Source organism: Corticium candelabrum, chromosome 4 (genome assembly GCF_963422355.1).
Source record: "Corticium candelabrum chromosome 4, ooCorCand1.1, whole genome shotgun sequence".
NCBI lineage: Eukaryota > Metazoa > Porifera > Homoscleromorpha > Homosclerophorida > Plakinidae > Corticium > Corticium candelabrum.
Window position 1 is genome coordinate 632,501 of NC_085088.1, and position 10,000 is coordinate 642,500.

The 10,000-nt window shown below is 43.0% G+C and overlaps 3 protein-coding genes across 5 annotated transcripts in view; 2 read left to right on the top strand and 1 right to left on the bottom strand.

Annotated features, from left to right (window-relative positions):
- Nucleotides 1-2,821, top strand: part of LOC134178932 (uncharacterized) — a 3,717-nt gene extending 896 nt beyond the window's left edge. Inside the window, exon 1 of the mRNA XM_062645846.1 lies at nt 1-2,821. This exon is cut by the window's left edge and continues 896 nt beyond it. Within this exon, the coding sequence (XP_062501830.1) occupies nt 1-157 (157 nt within the window). The 3' untranslated portion in view covers nt 158-2,821.
- The window catches only part of LOC134178179 (DNA repair-scaffolding protein-like), a 14,202-nt gene extending 7,642 nt beyond the window's left edge, over nt 1-6,560 (top strand). For both annotated transcript variants that reach the window (XM_062644993.1, XM_062644994.1), the window contains 7 exons: nt 4,046-4,116; nt 4,186-4,303; nt 5,033-5,126; nt 5,190-5,310; nt 5,385-5,444; nt 6,286-6,367; nt 6,424-6,560. In XM_062644993.1, coding sequence (XP_062500977.1) covers nt 4,046-4,116; nt 4,186-4,303; nt 5,033-5,126; nt 5,190-5,310; nt 5,385-5,444; nt 6,286-6,367; nt 6,424-6,467 — 590 coding nt within the window. In that variant the 3' untranslated portion in view covers nt 6,468-6,560. The remainder of the gene's footprint in view (nt 1-4,045; nt 4,117-4,185; nt 4,304-5,032; nt 5,127-5,189; nt 5,311-5,384; nt 5,445-6,285; nt 6,368-6,423) is intronic.
- Nucleotides 6,467-10,000, bottom strand: part of LOC134178180 (L-methionine gamma-lyase-like) — a 4,664-nt gene continuing 1,130 nt past the window's right edge. For both annotated transcript variants that reach the window (XM_062644996.1, XM_062644995.1), the window contains exons 2-9: nt 9,501-9,668; nt 8,951-9,085; nt 8,724-8,896; nt 8,358-8,472; nt 8,180-8,293; nt 7,995-8,129; nt 6,662-6,807; nt 6,467-6,608 (exon numbers count right to left, since the gene is read on the bottom strand). In XM_062644996.1, coding sequence (XP_062500980.1) covers nt 6,536-6,608; nt 6,662-6,807; nt 7,995-8,129; nt 8,180-8,293; nt 8,358-8,472; nt 8,724-8,896; nt 8,951-9,085; nt 9,501-9,605 — 996 coding nt within the window. In that variant the 5' untranslated portion in view covers nt 9,606-9,668 and the 3' untranslated portion in view covers nt 6,467-6,535. The remainder of the gene's footprint in view (nt 6,609-6,661; nt 6,808-7,994; nt 8,130-8,179; nt 8,294-8,357; nt 8,473-8,723; nt 8,897-8,950; nt 9,086-9,500; nt 9,669-10,000) is intronic.

Below are 10,000 nucleotides of genomic sequence, written 5' to 3' on the forward strand. Positions count from 1 at the left end.
AAGGAATGAAAAAGAAACACTCTCACCAACACCTGACACGAATACACAGCTAAAACAAAGAAAGAAGAAAAAGAAGAAAGCACGAGAGAAATCAGTTACTGAACACCCACATGTGGAAAACCAGGACGCATGTGGGACGTTGCCAGCTCCAGTCTAGACTCGACTGGAAATGTTTTGTGTTCTTTTTTCTCTTTCCCTCTCTCGCTCTAATGACTCTACAAATTGCTACTCTCAATGCTCAAGGAATGACTAACAGGATGAAACGACAACAAATTGCAGACTGGATGATCAGAAAGAATATCGATATTTTGTGTTTACAAGAAACATATGCAACAGCTGAAAATTCAAATTGGCAATTACAGTTTCCTGAACATTCCATTTTTCATGCTTATGGTACAAATCATTCCAAAGGAGTATCTATCATTGTGAAAAATATGCCCCAACTACAATGCAAGAAGGTCCTACAAGACTCCAACGGACGTTATTTATCTATGAAAGTAAACTACCCTTCCCTCACGTTCGACCTCGTCAACCTTTACGCACCAACGTCCTCAGCTGATCGCAAAGATTTCTATCAAATCGTGACTTCACAGCTGCAGAATTCACCAAGATTGGTTGTCTGTGGTGATTTCAATTGCGTCCTTAACCCCAGTATGGACAAACTGTCCCAAGCAAAACTAGGACCCAGGAGCAGCGACACTGCTGCACTTCACACGCTTCTCTCAACCCTCAACTTGACTGATATATACCGACAATGCCATCCAGATGCTCCGGGTTACACATGGAGTCGATCAAATCCACCAGTAGCCTGCCGACTAGATATGTTCCTAGCCTCATGTGTGTTGGAAAACAAAGTACATGAGATTTCTGTTCTTCCCACAGCGTTCAGTGACCACTCGTGTGTACTTCTCAAACTTCTAGCTTCGTCAACATGTACTAGAGGACGGGGATATTGGAAACTTAACAAAAGTCTTTTGTCTGAGGCTTGTTACCGACGGAAAGTCACCGCCTTTTGGCTACACTGGCAATATCAGAAACCACGGTTTTTGTCACTCCTCGAATGGTGGGACACCGGAAAGGCTCATATCAAATCTTTGTCGATACGTTATGGAATTCAACGCCAAAGAAAACGAAATAAAACTAGGACTAGACTTGAACAATCACTACAAAAAGCACAGTGCGCAATTCAAAACGGCCAAATCACAGCAGTCTCAAGAGCAGAATTCTTTCGGAAACGCTTACAAGAATATGAGCAAGAAAATATTCAAGGTAAACAAGTTCGCTGCCGAGCACAATGGATAGAGAGTGGAGAAACTTCGGGTAAGTTTTTCACCGCAAAAGAAAACATCAAGGGAACTCGAGACTGTATCACTGAACTAAACTATCAAGGCAAGAGAGCCACAGACACAAATGCCTGTCTTCATCTTACTCAAACATTTTATACCGACCTCTACCGAGAGCAACCAATCGACGACGAAACTAGTGTGCAAGCTCTGTCTCATCTCAACAAACAATTAACATGCACAGACAGTTTTTCGTGTGAAGGTCCGTTAACGCTGGAAGAGTGTACAGAGTCTCTCAAAACACTACACGCAGGCAAGTCTCCTGGAATGGATGGTCTTACGACAGAATTTTATAGAGCTTTCTGGTCACTGCTTAGAGACGATTTTGTGCAAATGGTTAACGCAGTCGAAGAAAAGACCTCTCTTTCGTATAGCCAGAGAACCGGAATCATCCGTATCATATATAAGAAAGGAAATCGAAACGATCTCAAAAACTGGCGTCCCATCAGCCTTCTGAATACCGACTACAAAATAATCACAAAAGCTCTAACAAATCGTCTAAAGAAAGTAGTCGGATCAATCATCCACCCAGACCAGAGTTGCAGTATTCCCCATTGAGCCATACAAGACAATTGCGCAACAATCCGAGACGTACTTCACTGGTGCTCTGGTACAGAGAAAGATTTGGCTGTCATCTCTCTAGATCAAACAAAAGCGTTCGACAAGGTTAACTGGACACATCTGTCTAGAGTACTCGGTGCTTTTGGGTTTGGTCCCTCTTTCCAAAAATGGGTAAAAATAGTGTATTCTAACATCGGCAGTCACGTCATAGTCAATGGATATCTGTCATCAAGAATAGACATACACCGCGGCGTCAGACAAGGATGTCCACTGTCACCTCTTTTATGTGTTCTCAGTTTCGAGCCTTTAGCATCAGCAATAAGACAAAATCCTATCATACAAGGAGTGCCAACTGTTGACGACCCTCTCAGAGATAGTATTAAAGTATCCAGTTATGCAGATGACATGACTGTTTTTCTAACAACAGAGACAAGCTTTCAGGCCTTAAATGATGAACTAACGGTCTATAACTCTGCCAGTGGAGCACACCTCAACCGAGAAAAGTCGGTTGGTTTATGGCTTGGAAAGTGGAAACGTCAAGAAAACCCATTGCAAATAAAATGGACTACCACAGCGATCAAGATTCTTGGCCTAACGTTCAGTCCTTCGTATTATGAATCTATGAAAGAAAACTGGTCAATGGTCTTAGAGAAACTGAAAAAGACATTGGACATTTGGAAAAGTCAAGATCTGTCATACCTAGGGCGAGCACACGTCCTGTCAACATACGCTTTAAGCAAAATATACTACACGGCACACACATATACTATGCCTCATCAAACGTTACAGCAATTCCAAGACATTATCTGGGATTTCCTTTGGATTAAAACGCCACCACTAATAAAAAGATTGGTGTGTATTTCACGAAGTAGAGATGGAGGACTAGGCATGCCTCATCTTCTTTCTAGACTAATGGCAATACGCCTCCAAGCGATCCGACGCTTGTTTGATAAAAAGAATCAAGCAGCTTGGAAAGACCTCGCTCGACAGCAACTATCTCATCTCAGTGGACAATACAACATGGGCCATGCAGTTTTTGCCGCCTCAGGCTGGATGCCCGACCATCGCAACTACACCAAGCTTTCATCCTTTTATCGTCAACTTTACATGTCCTGGAGAAAACTTGACGGAGGACGAGATCTTGCCCCTCCCAAGTATTATGAAGATGCTGCCGAAGAACCTCTGTGGGGAAACCAACTTATAAAAGACCAGTCCAATCGCCCCATACTTCAGCCTTCACTAGCTAGATGTCGCTTCTTCAACGTTAAAGATATATGGACCAAACAACTTCCAGATGCCAGAACGGTCGCGGCAAAATTTTACCCTCAAGTTTTACATGCCATTCCGCAATCTTGGACTAGCCTCCCCCATCAAGAGCCCTCTTCCGAACATAGAATGCCACATTGGCAGGCACGTCTCTGTTTCTTCAGCACAGCCGATAAACCACTGCTACTGTCAGATGCGAATACACGTTTACTGTACCGATGTCTCTTATCTAAACACATAGACCGTCCACCGTGCCAGGAAAATGGGAGGCCTCATACGGACCAATTACGGACAAACAATGGCTCTCACTATGGAATTTTCCTCAAAACATGACGCCTTTACAATGGGACATAGCATGGAAATTTCTGCACCGGGTTCTGCCAACTAACTCAGTCCTCTATAGGGCTAAACTTGCCACAACACGTCAGTGTCCAGCGTGCCACCAGCCAGACGACACCATTGAACATGTATTCAATACTTGCCCGATATGGAAAGGACTCTTACGGCAAGTTTGTCTCTTATTGAGTAGGGTATCCTTAAATCCACCTACGGCCCTCCACCCATTGGAGCTGATGAATGAAACTGGAAACCTAAGAACTTTCTTCGTCATTCTCATGACCACCTATTGGACAAAAAGAAAAACTCTTCCTCCTGTTGGAATTATGAACAGTTTTAAGTGGCATCTACGTCGACATATACGAACTGTTTGTGCAAGAAAGTCGGACATATCTTTTTGGAAGCCTTTGGGACCTTTTGTAAACCTAGCTTTAGTGTAAAGAATTTAGATTGATTTAGAAGTTGTACCAACTTTTAATAATAACAAAAAAAAATGTATATATGTATGTGTGTATGTATATATTTGTTGTCTTGTTTAGAGTCTGTGGTTTGTCTTGTTGCTGATGGTTTCACTGTTGTTCAGAGAGTCATGGCTGCATCTAAAGGACAAGTTTGTGTTTGCTTAGTGGTGATATGTTGGATTAGGATGCTAGCAGTTGTGTTGCATGTATGTATGTAGGTGACTTCAACGTGTGTTATAGAGGATCAGAGGTGGGATATTCTGATGAGACTGCAGCCTCCTGTACTACCACAGTTGGCATGTGATGCATCAGTAAACAGCTTAGTATGCGTTACAGGTCAGTGAGAAATGATGTTACAATGAGAATATACAGATGACACACGTAGACAGACAGACAGACAGACAGACAGATGGATGGACGAGCGAGGCTGTGATGTCAGCCTAGTTATGTGATGTGTGAGTGCTGCATGGAGGAGCGAGGCCAGTGCCTTGGCCCTGGGGACAGGCTAGGGTGGACGGACAGACGGATGGACAGACAGACAGAACTTCATTTAATAGCTATTGTTTAGTTAGTGTTGAAGGGGACAGTCGCTGGGTCCCATAGACTCGCAGCCTTATGTTTAGCTTTGTTTTAGTGTTTAGTGATTTTGTACTAGGTTTGTGATGTATTCTATAGAGAACTAAGACAGACAGACAGACAGACAGACAGACAGATAGATTGTTATATTTGAACTCTTACTCTACCAATAACAATCACTAACTTTACGTATGCATAACAATAACAGTCAATGAACAGACAGACAGACAGACAGACGGATGGATGGATGGACGGACAGACAGATATACAGACAGATGGATGGACAGACAGGCAGATGGACGGACAGACAGGCAGATGGACGGACAGACAGGCAGACAGACAGATAGACGGGCAGACAGGCAGATGGACGGACAGACAGGCAGACAGACAGACAGACAAGAAGCATAGATCATCAGTTAGTCAGACAGCCAGGCAAACACACAGCAACCCAAACACTGTGTACCTCCATGCTTGTACTTACCGGTATAGGCAACATCAGTGACATCGATGAGACGGCAGCCTACTGCTGGCCAAAATGCAACGTCTGTGGCAATGATGACCTTGAAGAGTACAATCTCACAGGGTGCTTACAATGACACCAGTTTGCCAATCTCATGCCATGATGACCAAGTGTCTGTTGTTACAGAGAAACGCAGGGTTTATACTGCAGTCGATGTACTTGTCATGTCACCAACCCACAAGTTGGTATGGACCTTACTGTGTGTGTGACCAGAGATGATGTTCCAGACTGTTCAGTGACTGTTCAGGTATTCATTGCTGTGTCTGTTGTGAGTTGGTTGGATGTGTGATGGTGAGGGTGTCTTGTTTGTTGTACATGCAGCTGTTGCAGTCGACAATTGAAATGCTTCTACCAGAGTCATCAACGCAGAATGTGGAGAAGGTGTGAATGTAGTAGGATATTTTGTTTGTTTATTTGTGTTGATATGGTGTGTGTGTGTGTGTGTGTGTGTGTGTGTGTGTGTGTCTGTCTGTTTGTGTGCGTGTGTTTGTGTGCGTGTGTTTGTGTGTGTGTGAGTGTGTATGTGTGTGCGTGTGTCTGTCTGTTTGTGTGCGTGTGTTTGTGTGCGTGTGTTTGTGTGTGTGTGAGTGTGTATGTGTGTGCGTGTGTGTGTGTCAATCACCTGTCTGTCTGTCTGTCTGTCTGTTTGTCTGTCTATCTGTTTGTCTGTCTATCTGTCTATCTGTTTGTCTGTCTATCTGTCTATCTGTTTGTCTGTCTATCTGTCTATCTGTTCGTGTGTCTATCTGTTTGTCTGTCTATCTGTCCATCTGTTTGTCTGTCTGTCTATTTGTCTGTCTATCTGTCTGTGTCTGTCTGTCTGTGTCTGTCTGTCTGTCTCTGTCTGTCTGTCTGCATGTCTATCTGTCTGTCTATCTGTCTGCATCTGTCTGTCCGTCTGTCTTCATGTCTATTTGTCTGTCTGTTTATCTGTCTGTCTGTCTGTCTATGTCTGTGTCTGTCTGTCTGTCTGTCTGTCTGCATGTCTATCTGTCTGTCTGTCTGTTTGTTGTCTGTCCATCCACATGTCCTGTCTGTCTGTCTGTTTGTCTGTTTGCAACCGTCTTCCCCATACTGGCTACAACAAGCATATCTACTCAACAGCATAGAGTCTTTCCACAACCACAACACACCAGTTGCCACAACTAACAGCACAATCACGATCCTTCCCAAACATTAACATCTCCTCTTCTAGCCTAACACGTCACGTCTTCTCTCCTAGGGCTACGACCTCCACACAGTCCAAGGTCAGCACCTTCCACCAACAACATGCTTCATACTTTCAGCAGCAAATCAAGCAAACGGTAAACATCGATTTTATGATTTATTTTTCTCGTTCTTACGTCATCCCTCCCGTCAGGGTGCAGGCATTTTATTACACAACAAGTCGCTCTACGTCACTGATACATACAATCAGTCAAACCAATAGCATACAAGGAAAGATATCATGGTGTACATGTGTCACGTGACTATCACGCGACTATAACCTTGTCCAAGGCTTGAGCCAGATCCGCCTTCAGTACATCGACTTCTTCAATCCCAACACTGAGATTTGAATCTTTCAGTTGATTATTGATATCAATCAGACTACATATTACCTTAATCTCAGTAAGCCGTCTGTGATGTTGGCACTCGCTTGGTCTTCGGATGTGATGATTGCACGCGTGTGTGTCATGCTAGCCGGATGCTCGATTAGACTCTCGATGCCGCCGAGTGACACAGCGAGAACAAAAACTCTCGTTGCCTGTTGAAAACAGGAATTATGCAACATTACATTAGCAATTTTAATATAATTAAATATACAATGTTTTAACATAATATATTTTAATATAATATATTTTAATTTAATTTCATATTTTAGTATAATATAATAACTCAGTTGTATATGAGCTGTTATATGTCTGTTTGTCTGTCTGTCTGCCTTCGTCTGTGTCTATCAGTTTGCTTGTCTGTCCAACCTTCTGTCTGTTTGTATGTCTGTATTTTGTCTGTCCATCTGTTTGTCTGTCTGTCTGTCTTCGTCTGTGTCTGTCAGTTTTTGTGTCTGTCCAACCATCTGTTTGTCCAGTTGTTTGTCGGTCTGTTTGTCAGCCTGTCCATCTGTCTGTCTGTCTTCGTCTGTGTCTGTCAGTTTGTTTGTCTGTACAACCTTCTGTCTGTTTGTATGTCTGTATTTTGTCTGTCTGTCTTCGTCTGTGTCTGTCAGTTTTCTTGTCTGTCCAACCATCTGTTTGTCCATTTGTTTGTCGGTCTGTTTGTCAGCTTGTCCATCTGTCTGTCTGCCTTCATTTGTGTCTGTCAGTTTGTTTGTCTGCCCAACCTTTTGTCTGTTAGTATGTCTGTATTTGTCTGTCTATTTGTTTGTCCGTCTGTCTGTCTGTCTTCGTCTGTGTCTGTCAGTTTTCTTGTCTGTCCAACCATCTGTTTGTCCATTTGTTTGTCGGTCTATTTGTCTGTTTGTCAGCCTATCCGTCTGTCTGTCTGCCTTCGTCTGTGTCTGTCAGTTTGTTTGTCTGTCCAACCTTCTGTCTGTTTGTATGTCTGTATTTTGTCTGTCTATTTGTTTGTCCGTCTGTTTGTCTGTCTGTCTTCGTCTGTGTCTGTCAGTTTTCTTGTCTGTCCAGCCATCTGTTTGTCCATTTGTTTGTCGGTCTGTTTGTCAGCCTGTCTGTCTGTCTGTCTGCCTATCTGCCTCGCTTAATGCCTGTCAGTTTGATCGTCTGTCCAACCATCTCTCTGCTTGTACCTTTGTCTGTATTTTTGTCTGTCTACGTGTTTGTCCATCTGTCTGTCTGTCTCTCTGTCCACAGTACTGCTCTCATTGTGTGTGCACTATCACTCTGATCCAACGACTCGGTGACACCATGTTCAAACAAATCGTAGAAGAAAATTCTTAATGATAACAACATTGAGTGTTCTAACAGATTGTACCTCCACCAGTTGTTTTCCTGCTTCTAAGCCACCTGCAACCTCAAACGAGATCATTCCTCCAAATTGTTTCATCTGCTTTTTCGCTGTCTCGTGTCCGGGATGAGATGGCAATCCCGGGTAATACACTCGAGTCACCTGAGCAGCAATTACACACAACCACGAGACAATAAACAAGAAAGTCTTGCCTTTGGGTGGCTCTTCAGGAATTGTGCTAACACGAGAGCATTTGCTGAGTGTTTTTGCATTCGTATGTGGAGAGTTTTGAGGCCACGATGCAACAAGAATGCATCAAATGGTGACTAAACAGTGAAAAATGTGTCAATTAATGAACGCACTAAAATATACTATTGATATCAAACAGACAAGAGCGAGTGTTCCGATCGTTTTCGCCTCATGATAAACCTTCTGGAATAGTTGCTGCGATCGAAATGAAATACAGCCAGCTGTCAGGTCACTGTGACCACCCATGTACTTTGTACTGCCACATAATCATGCGAGTCACATGACAACACAGTCATGTGATAGTCACGTGACAACATAGTCTTGTGATAGTCACGTAGCAATATAGTCATGTGATAATCACGTGGCAAGGTAGTCATGTGATAGCCATGTGCCAATATAGTCATGTGGTAGTCACGTGGCAATGTAGTCATGTGGTTGTCACATGGCAACATAGTCATGTGATAGTCATGTGGCAGTCAATGGGCAATGAGTCTATAAATCAATTACCAGCTGTGGACGACGATATCAACACCATATTTGATTGGTTGCTGCAAGTAGGGAGACGCAAACGTGCTGTCGACGACTGTGATGAGGTCAGGATTTGTAACACTGAGCTGTCCGAATACTTCCAAGTCTACTATGCCCATGAGTGGATTGGCTGGTGTCTCGTTATACAGCAACTACACACAGACTCACACAAAACAGACCCAACTTGTTGGTCATTCTGTACAAACTTTTGTGTTCGGTTTGATGGCTTTTCTGTATTCTTCAACACTCGAGCCGTCAACCCACGACACTTCGAGACCCCAACGAGCGAACGTATTCCTGAGAGACCATGTGGTTCCAGAATAGAGGACATTAGCAGCAACCTTGCAAACAGATGACTGTTACATGGTGCATGCAAGCCTCATGTGATGCACACAAGAACCATTACACATCAATACAAATTTTTGATTAATAATTAAATAATTATTTATTTGTATCGTGTAGTGAGCTGATAAACCGTTCATTCTCAGTAACTCGTGTCATTGGGTTGTGCCAGGCCAATGATTTCCAAATTTATATTTAAATGCATTGCATTGTGACTAAGTAGTCACGTCATAGCGCGCGTTAAATTAGCATGTCACCACGCCTTAAATTTAGCGTGCGTTAAACCAACCTTTACAGAATTAATGGCTAAAAATAATTGATTCGTATGGCTGTAAACATGGCACAACTCATACTAAATACTTTCAGTTCTATTCTGTAATTTTATTTTAATTTATTGCATAGACTCAAGCGTACCACATGGTCTCCCGTTTTGAGTAACGTCAATAGGCATGTGGTTATAGCAGCCATTCCTGATGGAAGCAGCAACGTTCCTTCGGCTTGTTCCAGATGCTGTATCATATCAGCAGCTGCTAGAACAGTAGGATTGCGCCAACGCGAATACAAACAGGCACGTCCGCCATCCTACAACAAGATCAATTAATATTTAGTTAGTAAATAGGCCTGTCTGTCTGTCTGTCTGTCTGTTTATCTGTCTGTATGTATGCATGTATGTATGTGTGTGTGTGTGTGTGTGTGTGTGTGTGTGTGCGTGCGTGCATGTGTCTGTATGTCTGTCTGTCTATTTGTCTGTCTGTAACAATGTCTAGTCTGTCTGTCTGTATATATGTATGTGTCTGTCTGTCTGTCTATCTGTCTGTCTGTATGTATGTATGTATATGTCTGTCTGTCTGTCTGTTTGTCTGTCTGTCTATCTGTCTGTCTGTCTGTCTGTCTGTCTGTCTGTCAGTACATAT